The sequence below is a fragment of the Solea senegalensis genome, linkage group LG21 (assembly GCF_019176455.1).
Source record: "Solea senegalensis isolate Sse05_10M linkage group LG21, IFAPA_SoseM_1, whole genome shotgun sequence".
NCBI classification, from domain to species: domain Eukaryota; kingdom Metazoa; phylum Chordata; class Actinopteri; order Pleuronectiformes; family Soleidae; genus Solea; species Solea senegalensis.
In genome coordinates this window covers 2,794,169-2,813,007 of record NC_058040.1, presented here as the reverse complement: position 1 = coordinate 2,813,007, position 18,839 = coordinate 2,794,169, and the positions used below count along the sequence as shown (strand labels likewise).

Genomic DNA, 18,839 nt, shown 5'->3' with positions numbered 1-18,839 from the left:
CATCATCTGCAAATGAAAAAAATCCATTTTCCTTTTCCATTCGATTAAAAATGTCATCTATCATGATGGAAAGTAATAAAGGACTTACTATGCTTCCCTGAGAATTTCTGTATTTCTCTATTACCTTGAAAGTTTTTCCACTGATACATACTTACCTTGACACCTAATTTAGACAGTTTAATTAAAAGTCCCTCTCTGCTACACCGCAGGTTGCCCTCACACCCTACCACGTAGTTTACCTGTGTAGAGACAGGGGCACCATGTGACTGATGACAGTTTAAAGAAAAAGAAAAGTGTATCGAGGAAGGGTAACTTTAAAAAAACAACAACAAAATAAATACATTGATTTAACAAAATAAAAGCTAAAAGAAAACCCTACTTTGTGAATTCAAAACACAATCAGTCAGTGATCATGAATGTATTATAAGAACTGGATAGAGCTCCGCCCCCTCTGCCTTGAAAACAATGTTTTCCAGTGGCCACTCTTGGTACTGCAACAAAAAATACTCATGCGACCCAAAAAAGCAATTCCCATTGACCACAACAGTAAAAGAGATGCCTGTAAAAGTGTTCACAGGACACCTCCAGACATTTACACAGGCATTTATTTATCTTTATATTCTATATTTTTAATTCATGGAGTTTCATAAGCACACCAAAACATGGCCATGTGGTGTCTGGGCAGTGCCGGCCCGAGCCCTTTAGGGGGCTCTAAGCAGAATTTGATTTGGGGGGCCCATCATGCGGAGTCACCTGTGCTTGACAATTATTGACACAAATATCACACTATAATGTTACATTATCAATTGTATTAATACAGACAGATTATGAACTACTGTCCCCCTGGGCACAGATGCATAAGGACCACCCTATTTGTTCAAGAGTGGGTGCAAACGGGAAGGGGGGGCTGGGGCTCCTCCCCCAGAAAATTCAGAATTTGGTAATGTGATTTCCTATATTCTGGTGCATTTCTGAGATGGTCAGCTGGAGAAGGGCAATACCTACATTTGTTCCGATTCATAGCCTTTTGCTTGTTGACTTCTTGAGGTAGTGACTTGGGCTTGGGGCTCTCCTCTAGACTTCTGGCCCTTGGCAGACCCCTGTATAGACCCTTTTGAGAGCTACTTCACAGAATCTCTTTCTTTATGTTTCTGGAGGAGAGGAGAGGAAAGAAAGGAGGCAAAGTAGAGGGAGAGGAGAGAAAAGAGAAGAGAGGATGGAAAAGGGAGAGGGGAGGAAAGAGAAGACACGAGGGTAAGAGGTAATTCCTTCAATAGACCAGGCTGAAGCAGCTCCTTCTTCATACGATAGTAAATGCTTACGAGGAACATGACGCAGACTCGGAGTCAGTCGCCATGACAACATGCTTACTTTTGAGATGAGGGAAACCAGCTGCAGCACCACCTTCTGGATACCCAAGGTACTGACCCACAAAATAGAAACAGAATGTAGGAGCTACATAATTGTCCTTCACTTGTTTTTTTTTCATAACGTGTGCAGCCTCCACAGGAGAAGGAAGACTACAGCTAAGACCATCGCTGACCTCAGCCTTATCCTCAGCTCATCATTTTAACTGTGAGTCTGACAATAGTCTCAGATATAAAGAAAAAAGGGGAAATCCCATTCATAACATAAAACATTGACTTGAATCTGTTTGTCCTCAGAGTATCATCACACTGACATGCTCCAGAACAGTCCACAGAGACTGAGAACAGAAGAAGAAGTTGACCTCTCCGGACAACCTCCTGCGTATCCGTCTTCTCCCTGATCGTTCATCGTGAGCCTTTTTCTGATGACAGATGAGAAACCGTGATGAATCTCCTTCACGTTTCAGATCAGAGTTGTCGACAGTGGGGAAATATTCTATGACCTCTGACCTCAGGAGAAGCTAGGAAATTTAAAGAAAAATTGGACTTACACTGTAACTTGTGTGTCCTTAGACTGACACTGGGTCCAAACGGGCGACAGGAGAAACAGCGTCAGTTGTGTCACCTTATTTATCCAGAGTCCTTTAATAAGTTTTTAGTTTTTAAGCCTATCAAAAAAACAACTTAATCAAACTTTCAATTATTTGTTCATTTTACATTTCTCACGTCTCACCTTCTCTCTTTTCTTTCCTTGTGAAGCTTCCTTTGTTAGTTACAGTATATAGTGAACGTTTTTCATAAGATAGACAGTCTGCCCTGGCTCCACCTATCGCTAGTAATCGGATTTGCAAATTTTGGTTGTTTTCCCGCAGAGTTAGCGAATCACAGCTCAGGGGCTGACTTCCTGTCATGTGTTCCTAAGAATTTCTTAACAGGATACTTAAAAAAAACTGTTCTGTACTGCTCTATAGCAGAGGTATCCTACTAATAAAAAGTGTCTAATCCTATATTTATATATAAATTCAATATATTGCCCAGCCTTATTGCCATGTTGTGAATATGAAGCACAGAAGAGATAAATACACCAACTAGGCTTAAAGACATTTTCTTTATTTGCCTCATTATTCAATTCATTTTGTGCAACAAAATCTGTTCTTTTGGGGTTTGACTTGAGGAAACACCATACAATAATATAACATATGAGTTTTTGACATTAAATATACACACACTCCTCCACATGCAACATTTGATAACTTAAATGAATATTTTTTGCTTTTTTGCTTCTTCTGTCTCAGACGACGTCCAAATGTATCAAATATTTCACAGTTGTTCTTTGAAAAATGACTGACATTTTAATCCAGGTTGTTTCAAAGCCTTTCACACATGTAAATTAACAATTCAATTAAATTATTGCTGCCTTTTCATGACATTTCACATCATTCCAACATATTTGACACCTTTGACGCAGGAGCTGTTAAAAAGGACAGCGGTGACAGATGTGGACAGTTTCTGCAGGACAAACTTTGCTCTGTAAAAACCACATTCACCAGTGCAGAGGGCTGGTGGGACACAATCCGTCTCGTTCCATTAAACACAACAAAACACAATCATTACAATATTGAACTTCACTAAAATCCAAGTCTACGTCATTTTTAATAACATAACTATCAACGTACAGGAAACGTGGAAGTTCTTATTCCAAAAATAAGAAAATAAATGCACAATGAAAAAAAAACAGTGGCTCTTTTTCTCGACAGCTTATCTAGTGCTTGGAAAATGGAATGTAACGCCTTAAGACAATGGCCAAAGAATAACGTGGTCTCATCAACGTTTGCAGCGACTCGTTTTCAACTTCACAAGTTAGAAACACACAGATAAGATTTATTTACACAACACTGAGTTAACGTTGTAACGTGTGTACAAGCTTTACATTAGTTCATATAAGAAACACTGAATGCCAGACAACGCAGACAAAACTGAAACGATGCTCCTCGGCTCTGAACACGTGGTTTTACCACGGACTCCAGTTCTACTGTAAAGAACCTCGGAGCTGTTATCGAGTCCAGATTTGTCATTGGACTCACACATACGTGCCTTCTTCCACCTGTGCAACATAACAAAAATCATTAAAGGATGCTGAAGAGCCTGTTCCAGACTAGATTACTGTGATTATTGGGACGTTAGTTTTAGAACGCAGCAGCACGGGTACTGACAAGGGAACCGGGGAACGAGATCACAGCTCTCTACACTGGCTCCCTTTATACATTTAAATTCAAAATCCTCCTCCTCACATATAAAGCACTCAGTGATCAGGCCCCGTCATATCTTAAAGACACGATTATTCCTTATTACCGGTTATTTTGTGTGGAAAAAAAACAAACAAAAACAAGCAGCTGAGACATGAAGTGACACACTTCAGACTATCACACACACTTATACATGTGTACACACACATATGGATACACGCACGTTCAAATGTTAAAATGTCTACATCAGCTTATTTATATTATGCACACATATGTACATATATACACGACTAGATACATGCACACATGCAAATAAATCAATCAATAAATACATAAATAAGGGAGGGGAAAAGTCTAAACTTACAACTTGATACAACTGTCATATATCTGCTCCTGTCTCTACCTCACCTCCCTCTTGTCCTTTCTCTCTACCCTTCCTTTCCTCTGTCCCCCAATTTTTCCTTTCACCCCAACCGGTCTAGGCAGATGCTGCACATCTTTGAGTCTGGTTCTATTAGAGATTTCTTCTCCACTGATGCCTAGGTGATTGCTCATTGTGCGAATTGTTGGAATACTCTGCTCTCGATAATGTTGTCCATGTACAGAGACTTGAGATAATGTACGTTGTGATTCGCCGCTATACAAATAAAATTGAATTGAATTGAATTGAATTGAATTGAATTGAATGGGTGACCAGGAGTTCAAAAGACTCGTATCTGGACATATACGTATTTACTGCTGCCTTTACCCTTTTCACACACTTCACTGTGCAATCTGTCCGTCCTACTCATGACTTTTGTGCACTGATTATGTCAATGTGTATATGAACTTGCTGGCTGGTGATGCATGTACAGTATAAAAGCAGCAGAGCCACAACGCGCTGTCAGAAACCAAACTATTGGGGCAGCCGTTCAGAGGGCAAACTCAGCGACTCACCTTGTTGCATCAAATCCCTGACGTGAGCAGCTGTATAGCACATTCTAGTATTGTTAAATGAAGCATCAGCCCTCATGCTCAGACCTAGGGCGAGGAGTAAAAAAACCCTCCTCATCCAACACTAGGTGCTTCCTGCTCAAACCATTCAAACAAAACCAGTCAGTGCTGAAATATTGGTTGTAGAAGCGGAGTAAGGTAAGATTTTGAATTGTCCATAGTTAATTTTATATTTACTTGTTTTAGCGATTGTGATGTTGTAGATTAGATCACACATGTGTTCAGGGCAAGGCTTTGGTCTCACATATCAAGTTTCGAGCCAAACGAAGAATTCTCTGGTTTCCTCCCACAGTCCTGCACCCACATTCTTGAACGTTACTCTTTAGGCTTCTACACTTTCCTTCTGGAACTTGCCTAGCACTTCTTTTTATCCCCCTGATGATCCTCTCATTGTGCTTATTACATTGTAACCCTAATATGTTGATAATGTGTAGGCTGCTTTGGTTAAAAGTGTCGGTCCAAAAGTGTAAATGTAAATAATTTGCTAAACATAAACAAACTTAAAAAACTGATGCCTGCAACAAACTCAAAACACGTTTCCCAGTGGGTCTCGAAATCTATTCTTTTAACCTTTAAGAGTTCCTTGAAAAAACTTCCTAATTTGTTCCTAGAGGCAGAAAATGCCACCTTCCCAAAAACTGCTATAAAAACATTATATATTAATATTTTTTTCCACTTTAAATTAGACAATCTTTTAAAGCTACTTCAGCCTGAAATATATAAACATTTTTGAAATTTTAACCCTTTAAAGGCCATTATGTTTTCACAACTCAGCAACTGGAAAAAAAGATATTTACATAAAATACATTTCAAGGAATTACTAAGCCCTGGGATGGGTCAAAGATTTGCAGAAACTTTGATTTTTATGCATTGTTGTTGTTTTTTGAAATGTCTAATTTGTTCCCAATGGAAATTATTGTAGTTTTTTGTTTTTTCAGATAGAAAAACAGTGGAATTGTGAAAACAAAGTGTAAAATAATATTATTAATATTTGATATCTATATTTCAGGATGAAGTGGCTTAAGAGATTGAAAAATATTAGTATATAATGTTTTTACAGCTGTTTCTGGGAAGGTGGCGTTTTCTACCGCTAGGAACAATAGGAAGTTCTTGCATCCAATTCAAGAAACTGAGATGACAGTTCTAAAGTTTAGCAAAAATGAATATCCTCTGGAAAATGTCCCTAGGAACTCTTAAGGGTTAGATAAACTTCTTAACCATTTTGGGTCCTGAAGAAACTGATTCTTGCACTTTTGCAAGTGGACTGTTTGCCAATTCATGCTCGTATACAAGACCTCAGCTGCTCAACGGACCTCGGTCACCATCGTTTGATTCACGTCTGGCTTATGCAAGATACATTTTTAATAGGAGACATTTAATGTGGTCTGCAGACAGGCCAGAACGAGACCTGGTGTTCCACAGTATTATGTCATGTAGATGGTGAAAGACTTCCAATTTGTGTAATCTTGCCCCTGAGAAACAAAGTCTTTGAATTGACCTTTAATTCTGGCACAGAACTTTTTATACCAAGTGTTTGAATGTTTTTTGAGTGTTGCTGGCGTCACTTATTATTGTTTAACTACAACTAGGTTTGTCAGTGAAAACACTAAAATAAGGGGGTTTTGTATATAAATGTAAGGACACAGGGCAAAAGGGACTTTTCTTTTTTTCTTGCATGCATTTTACAGCTCAGGGATGTGGAAACAATATGAATTGCCATCTTCTAAACGAAGAAGGCTGAAAGAATGGATTGCTAATGAATGACATAAAGGGAGTTGGTTATCTTCTGCTAAATGTGTCTATTCATTTATTTCAAAGAACATCTTTGACTTTGAACAGAGGAGAGGTAGTACTGTGAAACACTATGTGATGCTGATTGGTTGAAGTCTGAGATGCGTCTACTGGACAATGATGACAAATAATAATAGTTATTATTGGTTAAATAATAGACAAAGTGTGATTAACGTTCTAGTATCTTTAGAATATCGAGTGTCGTGGAAGTGTTGTACTTACTGTTTTAAGTCCTATCTGAAAGCCACCAAAAGCAACCCCATGATCTATCGTTAGGCAGACACAACTTTCACATTCACATTGATAAAACATTGATAAATATTGATAAAAAACAGAAAAGCCAACAATTTCATCTTCAATTTTCTGACATGAAAAATAAAGGATGTTAAGCCCTGCATTTGAAGGAAGAGGGTTTTTTTTTTTCTTTTGAATAATATATACAGCTATGAAACAAGCTACCAGGGCTCAACATTTGCACAAAACCTTGCCTTCTTTCTCTGAAATGCAGATTGCAAATCAAATTTTATATCATTTGCATTTGATCACACAAGTTAACAATTAAACTGGGCATGAACCTGTCATTTTTTAAAGTATTTCATCACCTAAAAAAAGAAAGAAAGAAGAAGCCTTTGCAGGCTCTGGCAGTTGAGTCCATGATGTACATACACACTATACCATTTAGTCCTTTGCAAAGATGTTAGTCAGCCTCCAGTGAATCGTCCCGAAAAAGGCTCTGCACCTCCAACATGGATGCCAGCTCCAAAATATGCTTCTGAAGGACGCTGCTCTCCACCGTGTCCTGTTTGGGCAGCTCAGGGTACGACTCTGGGAAGCTCTGGGATTCCTACAAGCACAACATTGAGCATGCTTTAAAAAAAAGCACTTGGAATTGAACTGTAATTGATCATGATCATGAACCCAATCTGTCTTCAGAACAAACTAGAGTGCAGTTTGGTTGGAAACGTCTGCTTCTAAATGTCAAAAGTTCAGATTTTTGTGGAATAAGAGGATAAAGCGGTAGAAGATGGATGGACCTTTAAAACTATATGTACTAAAAGTATTTAGACTTTTTTGGAATCAACCTTTAAAACATTAAGTACTAAGTCGTATTTTGGTGGAATATACCTGGATAAATCTGGGTTAAAGTTCCAATAAAGTCTTGAGTTGATATATTAACTGTTTCTGTAGCTAAAGGTATGAAGGAGGAGAAGCATGCCAAAAAGCATATAGAAGAAAAATAATAAGATGAAAATGAATAATAATAAATGCCAGAACAGCAATAGTGTCAATGTCGTGTCAGTTCATCCAGAGTCCTAGGCAGTATTGTGGAGAATTTGCAGATAGCTAGGCCACGGCCAGCCTTCAAAACTGTGAAGCAGGAAAACATTTGTACAGATTAGCGGTTTGATGTTTGTTATTAGCAGACCAGAATAAAAGTGCATCAGTGGATTTGACTAAAATAACGCTTATGATTAGATATGACTGATCAACAAGACTGGGAGAGAACCTGCACGTCACCATTCAGTTAGAGGCACTTTTGACATTACAATACATGACACAACTTCTTTAGGACGACGACAGCAGCAGCGACTTACCCGGAACAGTTTATGCAGTCTCAATGCAGCCGAGCAGAACACAAAGCGGATCAACAGCAGTCGAAGGAACTCGTCACCAAAGAACTGCAGAAAGGCTTGATCTGTGGCAACATAATGGAAATTATGAAGTGTCGATACAGGCAATAAGACTCCAGATAATATCCATTAACAAAGTTCACAACCTACACATGAGCAAAACATTAAAGAATCTGCTACCTATGGTTCGTGATCTGGTTATCATCTGCCCGATGTCATGGTAGACTTTACTAAGAAACTCTTGAGCCTTGTCCCAGAGTCCTCGCTGCACACTGTTTAAACCACAAATAGTGGAAAAGGCCAAGAGTGGGCTGTAGAGGAACAGAGTGAACAGACTCCCGCGCAGCGACTGATCTGAACATGAAAACAAACAAGACACTTTTATCTCCCTAAAAGTATGAGGAAATAATGAAAGACATAAACAGGAACATTAAAACTCAGAGGGAAAAGTTGTTACACACTTCTATTTGGACATTATAACTACTTTTGAGTGTCACTTACCTTGCAGACTTTTGGGATATACTGTAGGCGATAGCAGGCACACAAGAGGCTGGCCAAAAAGGTTTGTGAAATTCTATTACGACGGGAAAAAAGACAAAAGAGTAAAAAAAAAAGTCATGTTAATCACAAGAATATACATTTATACTGTTTTCAAAACATATACAATAATTACGCAACTAGTGTAAAATACTTTACACTGCAGTTTTGCAAGTCATCTATTCCTTTTGTGCTTTCTCAATTATATATTGTTCAGACCCTTTGTTTGCCAAAACACTGCAGTAGTAAATGTATATTCATTTTTTGTTTTACCTTATAGGCTGTGCTGTTTGAAGAATCCACAACAATGAAAAGTGGCTTCCTGGTGAAAGGGAATAAATCCCCTGGATGAAGGCTGCAACACACATTCAAATATTAGAAAAGTACAATGATATACATGGTGAGCTTTTGCACTGCATCATTTGGATATTCTGCATTCAAATCTGTTGTTTCTTAGGTTACTAGTTGTATACAAATGGTTACAGTTGTACAGAGTGGGCACCACTCAGATGTTATTTATTAGTTCTTAATTACATTACAAATTATGATTTGAATTATTTGATATGTACGCTGTAAAGCTTTAGAGATCTTTGAAAGACTTCAGTGATTTTTTTTTTCTATTGCAAAAATGTTTTTTTTACCTTAAATCTGTCATTGATTTTTTGGAATGGAAACACAGCAGTAACAAAACGGAAATATGTCACATGTGACCGGATGTTTATATGTACGCCAATCTGAATGATAAACGGCATATATCAGTACGATGAGTTTGAGTTGACGTGAACTGGTGATGTGTGACCACTCCTTCACAATCTGTCATTCATACACGGACACAGTCATCAGGGGGAACACGTGTTGGGCATGTAAACTAGAGAAGCCCAGAATTGAACCCCAGGCCTTCTGGTTGAAAGACGACCAGCTCACACATAGTGACGGCACTGGTAAAAAAACAAATCGAGAAGTCATGAAACTGAGCTAGTAGAGTAGAACTGATTTCATGCATCACTACTAATCTCACTTTTTGTGACCATGTGTGTTTTTGTGCCATCTCCTAGTGAAACACGGTGTAACGTGTGGCCCACATTCGCTGGTCACTCGTGCAGAGTGGACCACAAATGACTGCAAATAGAACAAGACAAGACACATAATGTCATCAGCTACGCAATGTGTAAGTAAACAGTGGTAGTTTCTCACCAATGCATTTCTTTCTGGGTCTGATTTCTCTTCTGCACCGTCTCTCCATTCACCACATCTCGATTCGTATTCGTGAGAACTCCTCCAAAATCATACGGTCCTACAAGAGAAGTTAGACAATTAAAACTTACTTACAATCATTTGAGCGTACATGACAGAATTTCTATTGCAGATCATAAAGTTCTCTTCAATTGCTTGCAACACAAAACACTCAGTAATTGCACGTAATTAAGTGACCAACAATTGCTGATTCGGGCAGGTGGAGAGGGTTTGAACAGAGTTTTAAATACAGAGTAAGTTATACTTTTTTATGCAGAAGAAATCTTAATAAAAGTTAATTCAGTAAGAAGCATTTACCTTCATAATTTGAATGCCCAATGGGGAAGACACCGGTAGCTGATAGGTAAACAAGCAGAACACTGTTGGCAGGCAATTCCTGAAGATCAGAGCAACAAAAAACACAACATGAAAAAAAAAAGTAATGCGTTTAATAAGTTGATCACAGCTTCAGGTCTTATCATCGTGACGTTATACGAGTACAAGCTACATATAGTGCAAATAATCGTGCATTTGCTGACCTGCTCTATTAAAATTCAAGACGGCAAAGCTTTATTGTAGACAAATGGCTAAGGGTAAAACCAATTACAGTAGTGAAGGTATTAATACACAGTATGTATATATATATACACACATATATGTTGTAACTTAGATGATACTGTTGTTATCCAGTTATACACACTAACCCTAACCCTTACAAATGATGGAATAAAAATGTTGCCACACATAAGAAAAACTAGCCCTAACTCTAACACAATGCCATAAATTACACTTATAGGAATTATCTAAAACAATTATGTCAACTTTTCTTATCACAAAGTGTTTTCACTGATGGAAATTTAACGTTGAGTTCATATCATATCGTGTCTGAGACACTGAATACAGATAAACGTTCATATACGATATACGTTCAAAATATTGAAAATAAAATAGCACTAAGACAAAAACTGAAAAAAAAATCTCTATTTCAGTATCAGTGTCACTGACCTTAAAAGAGGCAGACAGGAAAGCAAAAAGCTGGCTGAACGTTGGTTTATACAGCAAATACTTGTGAGGATTTTCCCGTTTCGCCGGCTTCTCACTGGGTTCCTGTGGGGAAATATTTAGAATAATTAACGTTAGCTTTCATATTTTAAGTCATGTCTACATATGACAGGTTAACTGTTTGTTTTCTTTTTGGTGAGGCAAGGCCAATTGTTAATATCCGTCATCCAAATCTCCTCAGAAGGTTTGATTGAATGTATCTGGAAGTGCAAAATATATAGTATTTCCCATTATGATTAGATTCTAATCATGAATGAATAAGTTCCATTTTAACAAATTCATCCTGCAGGCCGGATTGGACCCTCTGGTGGGCCGGTTCTGGCCTGCGGGCCATATGTCTGACACCCCTGCTCTAGAGGATTAGATAGAAAGCGTAAGCTTATACCATATTCAACCATAACTGGCATGACACTTACTAACATTCCTTGTTTGGGGTTCTGTGTCGCCAGGTTTACAGGTTCTCTTTCCAAAGCTTGAAGCATACGGAACATATCGATGGTTAGTTCACTGAACTTCACCTGAAAAAAGGAAGAAAACACTGACACTTCAACCGTTGAAAGAAGCAACAGCAAAACATTATTGTTTTTCACTGAAGAAACAATTGTCACATAATTGATGGAGTGTATAGATAATACAATAATAACATAGTCTCTTTGACCACAAAGTCAAACCAATGAAAACTTTTAAACTCTTTCAGGGCCATCAAGGGCCAACTCCACTGGTTTGTAAGTGACTGTATGAGAAAAAGAATCTCCTTCTAAGTTGGTTTTTAAAATCTACGAAGGGCCAAATTGAATGACTTTGAGAATAAAGTCGTAATATTGTAACCGATTGTTTTAGAAGAGGAGAGCAAGAAAATGCGTCTTTTCCGCAGAAAGAACCAGGCGATGAATTATCTCCTTGTTTGTGAAACCTATTCTAAAGTACAATTCCACAAACTGCTCCACAGACCTCATTTTAACAACTCTCCTCTTCGAAAATAACATGTTAAAATATGACGACTTTATTCTCTCAAACATCCGAGGTGGACTCTGGAAGAGTTTGTGAAGGAGGTAACAAGAGTCTCAGATATGTCTCGGCAAAGAACGATGCACACAGAAGTAGACAATCACAATTAAAAGTGATTAAACAAACAGGATCACGGCTGCCGGCACCACTGTTTACAAGTGAATTATTTTCAAGTTTCAGTAGATCTGCCTCTGTGTTCAATCTGTCTAAATGACGCACAGCCTTCAGATTTTTCCGTCATGGTAGAACTCTCAGTTAACGCAACCCCTGGTTCAAGGTGAAGGCTGCATACAGCGCGGACTATGAACTCCCCACGACTTTCACTTCACAATGAACATTCTCTCTCTTCTCGCCCCCTTTGAGCAGTTAACTATAGAGATCAGCTTAATTGCTTCATTGTTATTCCCTTAATTGCACTTTCTACACAAAGAGGTTGAGACGGACCACAGAGGGAAAACAATGCGCTCTTAAGAGTCTGTCAACACGTTTCACTAAGTTCTACTCAGATCCCCCTGCACTTCATCGCGACTGTACTCAATCCTCGTCATAAAGATCATAACTTGGATGTGGGGATGTGTGTGTTTATTTTTTTATTATTATTGTTATTATTAATATTATTATTGTTCATGCTTCTGTACATGCACACATAGATGGATAACACAATACACAATCTGGCCAATGGATACACACTTTTTTCACTATGGCCCTCAAACTGTTTGTAGAAAGCAGGACATAATCTGGGTGCAGGACTCATCATGCATCAACCATGAAACGTGTGATAAATGTGGTGCCTGCAAACAATACTTGTTTAAATAAAACACTCCAATGTATTCACAGTTTCAGATGTCACGACCCCGGATGTAATGAAACGGAGAAACATCATTCAGCCATAAAATTCAGCTGTAACCTGTAACGTTAAGAACTAGTCTCTTGTAAGATCACAAGGTTTTTTTGATTTGAAAAGCAAAGTGGAATCAAGGGAGGCAGGAGGAAAATGCATGTTACGGCCCTAACATTCAGCACCACACTCACTGGAGGGGGCCAGTCTTGCATTAACACCAACTGAGGAGTGTGTTGCTCCCAGTAGAACCTGCTTATCTCCTTTGATTTTGGACACAAGTGGCAGAAAATAGAGACACACACTCATTAAGAAGGCATTAGGAAATGTGATTAGAATTAGTGGGTTAAAACCTGATTGTTACAGTTGCCTATGATTAGTGCATCTGCAAGGACGAGCTGTCCGACCACCATGCCTTGCTCCAGTGGAGGCACACTTCCTTCCTGAAGCCGGCTGCTGATGATGACAACAGAATTGGCGTCGTTCAGTACAACCACTGGATCAGCCTGTTTCACACAAAACAAAAGAAGAGAAACGACGGCGAGTTACAATCTGTCATTCGCCCAGAAAAATGACAAAAACGGTATCCTGCGTGCTGGTTCATGAAACTGCACAAACACAATTGTGTTCCACTGGGAGAGTCGATTACCTCCACAAAAGCTGCCACTTCTTGTAAAACCAGGTTCCACTCCAATTGATCCTCTGTTTTGAATCGCTGTGTATAATCTTCAATTTCCTCAGATAACTCCTGCAGATAACACAGACAGATTAAGATTAATTCCCAAATACTGTTTTTCCTGCTCTTTACTATTATACTTTGTTTCTCTTGATGTGGGGGTGCTGAGATCGCCTTTGAAACTTCCCATAAAGAGTATACTTTAACATCAATAAATAAATACTTAACACTAATCTGTAAAAACTCTAATGGGGATGATGAGAGTTGGTGCTGTGCCAATCTCAGCTGACAAATATCAGTTTTTAGACAAATGTGAGCTATAGGTCATATAGGTCTTATATAGTAATGAAAGGAATAAGAAGAGAGTAACACCTGCTTGACTGATATTTAACAAACAAAAATAGTAACAAAGTGCCTAACATTATTTTCCACATGTACATCTATCGTGCTCTAGTGTGTCGTCAAGCAGAAATCAGAAGAATGTGTCCGTACCTTCACCAAAACCTTGACAAGGTCCATCTTGTTCAGCAGTAAACAGACAACTATGTAGCGAGCATAATATCGGAGCTTCTTCACTACTAACTCTGGCCTGATTAAAAAGGGGAAGAAAAAAAAAAATCAAGACTTTTAAGTCAAGTCAAAATCCAGGTTTAGAACTTGCTACATTTTTTAGCACATATACATTTAAATGTCAGTATTGTTACAAATTCCAATGTAATAATGATGTTTTTCTTATTGTGTTGTGATCCAACATGTGTGTGTGTCTCAAAAAAACAAAACATAAACTTACCTGTCTTCTTTATTGACCTGAAAATAGTAAGATCGTTGACGAATTGCAGAGTAGAATGAAAAGGCCTCATTCAGGTAACTTGTTTCTGACGTGCGAAGGCTGTCAAACAGATTTAATACATAAATTAGGAAAAAGAGAGGTTTGGGCACTGTGTAAAGATATTTACATTATGATGTTTTTTCTTAATTTTGACTAAATCCTCCATTTGAGCATATTAAAAAGTTTTATTCTATCAACAATTAACTTCAAAAGAACCAATAAGAGCATTGTTAAAGCCCGGTATCGATGAACAGTATTGAAAAAATCTTAAAATCTTAACAATCCCCATACCTGATCCTGTTAAATATAATATATAATAATATATTAAATATAGTGCAATTTTATCCATTTTCAATAAAAGACAGCAATGGGATGGTGACATGTGATACTGAGGATGACTGAGACATGGTTTGACTTACTAATAATGGTAGTAAAGCTGCCCAATTTTGGATGCAACCTCGCCAATCTGCCATCTCTTCAAGCCATACCGACTGTCCAAAACCTGCCTGTAGGTGAATAATAAAAGCGTTATTATTATTAGTCACATCAACAGGTAAGTAAATGAACAAATAGACAAATGAACACATTTTGGGCCCGCAGACTGATGTGAGATAAGAAAAGAAATGACCTGTGCTGCTGCTGGAATTTCCACAGTTTGGTGTAGACATCAAACGTCCGCCCAAAATAAGATTGCCACTGCTTGTGTCCATACTGAGGAAGGTCTCTGCAGCAAGGAGCAAAACAATCTGTAAAATAACGGTACTTTTCTGCAAAACCCTTAAGATTGTCCATTAAATACCCAAGTTTGATCACAATAACCTGTAAAATAATAGTATTTTTCTGTAAAATTATAATCATTTTGATGGAAACTTTTTAATTATTCTATTGACTTTTAATTGAAGATTTCTGTAAATTTTGTTATTTGAATTCAAATGTTTTACTTTAATTTTGTGGTTTCTGTAACCAGTCATTTGACCATGTTTTTTTTTTATATAATATAATATGTCTGTTTTTTGTCTTGAAGTTAGTCCACACATGAGAGGGAGAGCAGAAGAGCAGAAAGGGATGGATGGGAGAGATGATAGCAAAACTTACAATAAAAGTCAGTAAGTAGTAATTCAGTAAGTAAGTAATAAATCGGGCGTAAATAAATGTTAGGGGAATCATTAAGCCCATTATAAATGATCATGTGGAATGTTTGGCTACACCACTGCTCAAGGGATGTATTAACATTGATATTAAAATGACAATAAACGTACACCACGCAGCTCTATCACACAGTAGGTGTGTGGAATTTCCAAGCTGTTCCAAAAGTGCATCAGATGCAAAACAAGGAAGTAAGTGAAACTGACCTTAGTCCATTGAAGAGTTGTTTGGACTTGTCAAGGAGGTAGCAGAAATCTGTGACAGTCTTCCTTTCACCTGATGGAATATCATCCTCAGTCTCAGCTCCAGTCATGACACTGACGTCTCACACCTAATTACAAAGAGAAATGACTGTTCATGGGCTGAAGATATCTACTGTGTGTGTGTGTGTGTGATGGCCCAATGCCATTCAGAAAAGTAACCTCTTTTCACCCACTCATACTCCTCAAAGATCCTAGCATATGTACTTAAATCTAAGTTATTTTTCACTATGAAACATAGTAGCCCCTGCATTGCCAGACAAGGTGTCAAACTCAAGGCCTGCAGGCCACATTCGGCGCGCAAGATTATGTCTTTCCTGCTGTTTTTCCCACTGACTCTACCTCGCCAGTAAAATAAATAAATAAGTTAAATGTGGACTTTGAAAACACAGAGCCAGAGCCGTTATAATGGGGCTCATATTAGGACTGCTTCACCCTGGAAGCTGTTTGTGAACTCAAAGTCGCTTTACATTAAAAGCACAAGAATGAAAAGAGAAAAGTCAAATACATTAAAAAAACATATTAATAATGATATTAACGTTCTACCAGCAGGATTACATAAAAAATTATATTTTTCTAATTATTTTAGCCAGTGTGCAAATTCTCTCTCTCTCACAATCTGAGTAATCAAAAATGACTTGACGTTTTCTGCCAGAGATATATATCAGAAGAGAGACAGGCAGCTTGAATGAAAGGCAACAGACGTGCAGCCAGTGTGAACCAGGGAGTGTGAGACGACAGTCTGAGACCAAGTACCAAAACAGCAGGTCTGTTTGCCAACAATTAAACCTATTTTGAGCTCTACAGAGAAAAAGACACAGCATGAAGGTAGTTCCTGTTATTTAACTTTATTTATAACAGACCAAAGAATTTTTATCCTGTATAATTTATAGCTTTGAATCTGTAAGTATTAATTGATTATTTTAGTTAAAATATGTTGGGGGGTTTTAGGCAGAACCCCAGCGGGTTCAGCCTGAAGCTCAATGCCTTCAGCACTGGACAGCTGTACGTCCAACTGAGGCTCATCGATGCCTTCAGCACTGGACAGCGGTACGTCCAACTGAGTCTCATCGATGCCTTCAGCACTGGACAGCGGTACATCCAATTGAGGCTCAAAGTTACTATGGCACAGTTTGTAAAAAAAATAACAGCTTGCAACCAGAAATCCACAGAAACAAAACACCATAAAGTTTCCAAATAATCTCAGCGTACAAAGGTCAACCTACTGTCATTTAAGTTTGGATGAGCCTCACAAAAAATAAATAACAAAAACCAGCCCAGCAATGGGCTGTTGGACCCAGTGTGTCCCCAAAAGAAAAATAGATTTAATAAACTAAAACTAGGACTGCAAGTAACCTCCAACCAACTGAAGAACTACATTAGGTGAACTGTAGAGAAAAATCAGTGCCATCGCTAACTAATTATCAAAAACAATCCGAGGGAGGAAAATAGAAAGAGAGCCCTCCAGCTTGCTGCCCACTCTCATCAAGTTTGTTTCATGGCTGAGGGTAGTGAGTGCGTGGGGGGTGACTAGTAAATATTGACTCTAGCACCATACGAGCCTGGGAGATGGGGTGTCAGTGTGTGAGAGTGGCTACAGGCTGTTCATGATGTGGGTAATGTCTAATGAATGCACTGTTTATTATTGAATGATCCAAATGGAGAGGCTAGTATACTGTGACAGTGCCACACACTTCCACTTCTCTGAAGTGACAAAATGTTTAAATGACTCAACAACCTTTGTGGAGCTTCGAAGAAACGTCGCTAAAGCCTTGTTCATACGTGGCACAGCAGCATGGACCTCCACAAATGAGGCAGTAACAATATGATCCAAATTAGTCAACGAGATAACAAACAGTGTAATGTTCTATTATTTGGGGGGCCAGAGCAGCAAAAGCTGCAAAGTCACGCATTGTGTTTCTATCTTTTCCTATTATTATTATTATTATTATTCTCCGGCCACACTGACTCGGGACAGTCCCATGATCACTCACACCGTTTTATGAACCTGTACCACAAACTCTTCAGCGTCACCATCAGGGCATGATTTGGAATTCTTGGTTTAAGCCGAGACCGATGCACTCGATGTGACCCGTCTCAATGAAAGTTGGCACAGAGCATCTTTAGACCAAGCCTTACAAAATCATTTGTTCAAAACGATTATCCCACAACAGCCAATTCAAATTGGCAAAGATACCATCAAAAAGTTAATGAAATCTGGCCCACATTCACACCAATTCATGACTGTGTACCTTGAACTCTCTACTGCCACCAACAGGTCAAACTTGGACAGGTGTTCATATTTGTAACTTTTGACCATCATCTGTCAAAAACTTTGAAAATTAAGAATGGAGATTTGCTCCAGTAAACACAGAAAAAAAAAAACATGGATTAAAAATATTATGTGGAGAAATATACTGACCATTAAGTTACTGCAAAACATTTTTCCCCAAGTATTTTACCTAACCTGTGTCTCTGGATGCGCTGCAGTTCAGCTAGAGGTTCAGAACTGTCACTGGAAACAAATGTGACATGTGAATGGAGTTCGTCATTCTCTGTCTGTGACAGCTCTAGTAACACCAGACAAGTTAGCTGTTGTTAATATTTCATTTAAGGAGACTGAAAATGGTCGTTGTGGACATTTTACTGTATTGACCGAATTCAAAAAAATGACCTCGAGTAATTGAAAGGAATCATGTCGAGCTACATATGGGCTAACGCAACAGCTAATGGTGTGTGGCAACGTTATCTGCTGTCCTCTCCAGCGTGGTCAAAGTGAGGTCAGGACACAACTACGCTAACATCTGGAGACACACATCAGCAGTGAGGTCACAAAGACCGGAATGCAGCGGTTTTGAAACCCACAGTCCTTCATACCTGGCGTCGATGAACAGGAGCACCACAGAGATGCTGCTCACAAACCCGTGCAATAGCCTCGACAAGCCCCGTCAGTGAAGCATGACTTCCTTGGCATCTCACTGAACGTAAGTGACGGTGCAGCGTTGACACGAGCCCCGGCTGAGTGATGAACACGGAGGTTTGCTGTTATTTGGGTGTGGGTGACGGTATCACAGTACAATAGCTCCACTCAAGTACGACGGGCTTACTATTTCCGGGTTAAGCGTTTCAAAATAAAAGAATCTCAACCTTTCCCAAACGGCGGCGTGCCCATTTATTTCTGTATAAAATAAGCACTATAACCTTTAAAATGTTCTTATGATT

General features: G+C 38.6%; 1 protein-coding gene and 1 long non-coding RNA gene across 2 annotated transcripts; one reads left to right on the top strand and one right to left on the bottom strand.

Annotated features, from left to right (window-relative positions):
• Window positions 1-1,243: 1,243 nt before the first annotated feature.
• LOC122787005 lies at window positions 1,244-2,041 on the top strand. Its single transcript, XR_006362535.1, has 3 exons — window positions 1,244-1,420; window positions 1,501-1,575; window positions 1,665-2,041. It is a non-coding gene; the product is annotated as an uncharacterized LOC122787005 (long non-coding RNA).
• A 4,082-nt stretch (window positions 2,042-6,123) lies between these two features.
• On the bottom strand, window positions 6,124-18,711 carry scai (suppressor of cancer cell invasion). The gene is made up of 17 exons (XM_044012987.1): window positions 18,495-18,711; window positions 15,564-15,688; window positions 14,840-14,935; window positions 14,631-14,717; window positions 14,173-14,271; window positions 13,875-13,971; window positions 13,356-13,454; window positions 13,060-13,212; window positions 11,277-11,378; window positions 10,804-10,905; window positions 10,117-10,195; window positions 9,760-9,859; window positions 8,839-8,920; window positions 8,530-8,602; window positions 8,209-8,382; window positions 7,993-8,093; window positions 6,124-7,241 (listed from the first exon to the last, which is right to left on the bottom strand). Exons 2-17 carry the CDS (start codon window positions 15,668-15,670, stop codon window positions 7,095-7,097), a joined length of 1,698 nt encoding a protein of 565 aa, XP_043868922.1. The 5' UTR covers window positions 15,671-15,688; window positions 18,495-18,711; the 3' UTR covers window positions 6,124-7,094.
• Window positions 18,712-18,839: the final 128 nt, after the last annotated feature.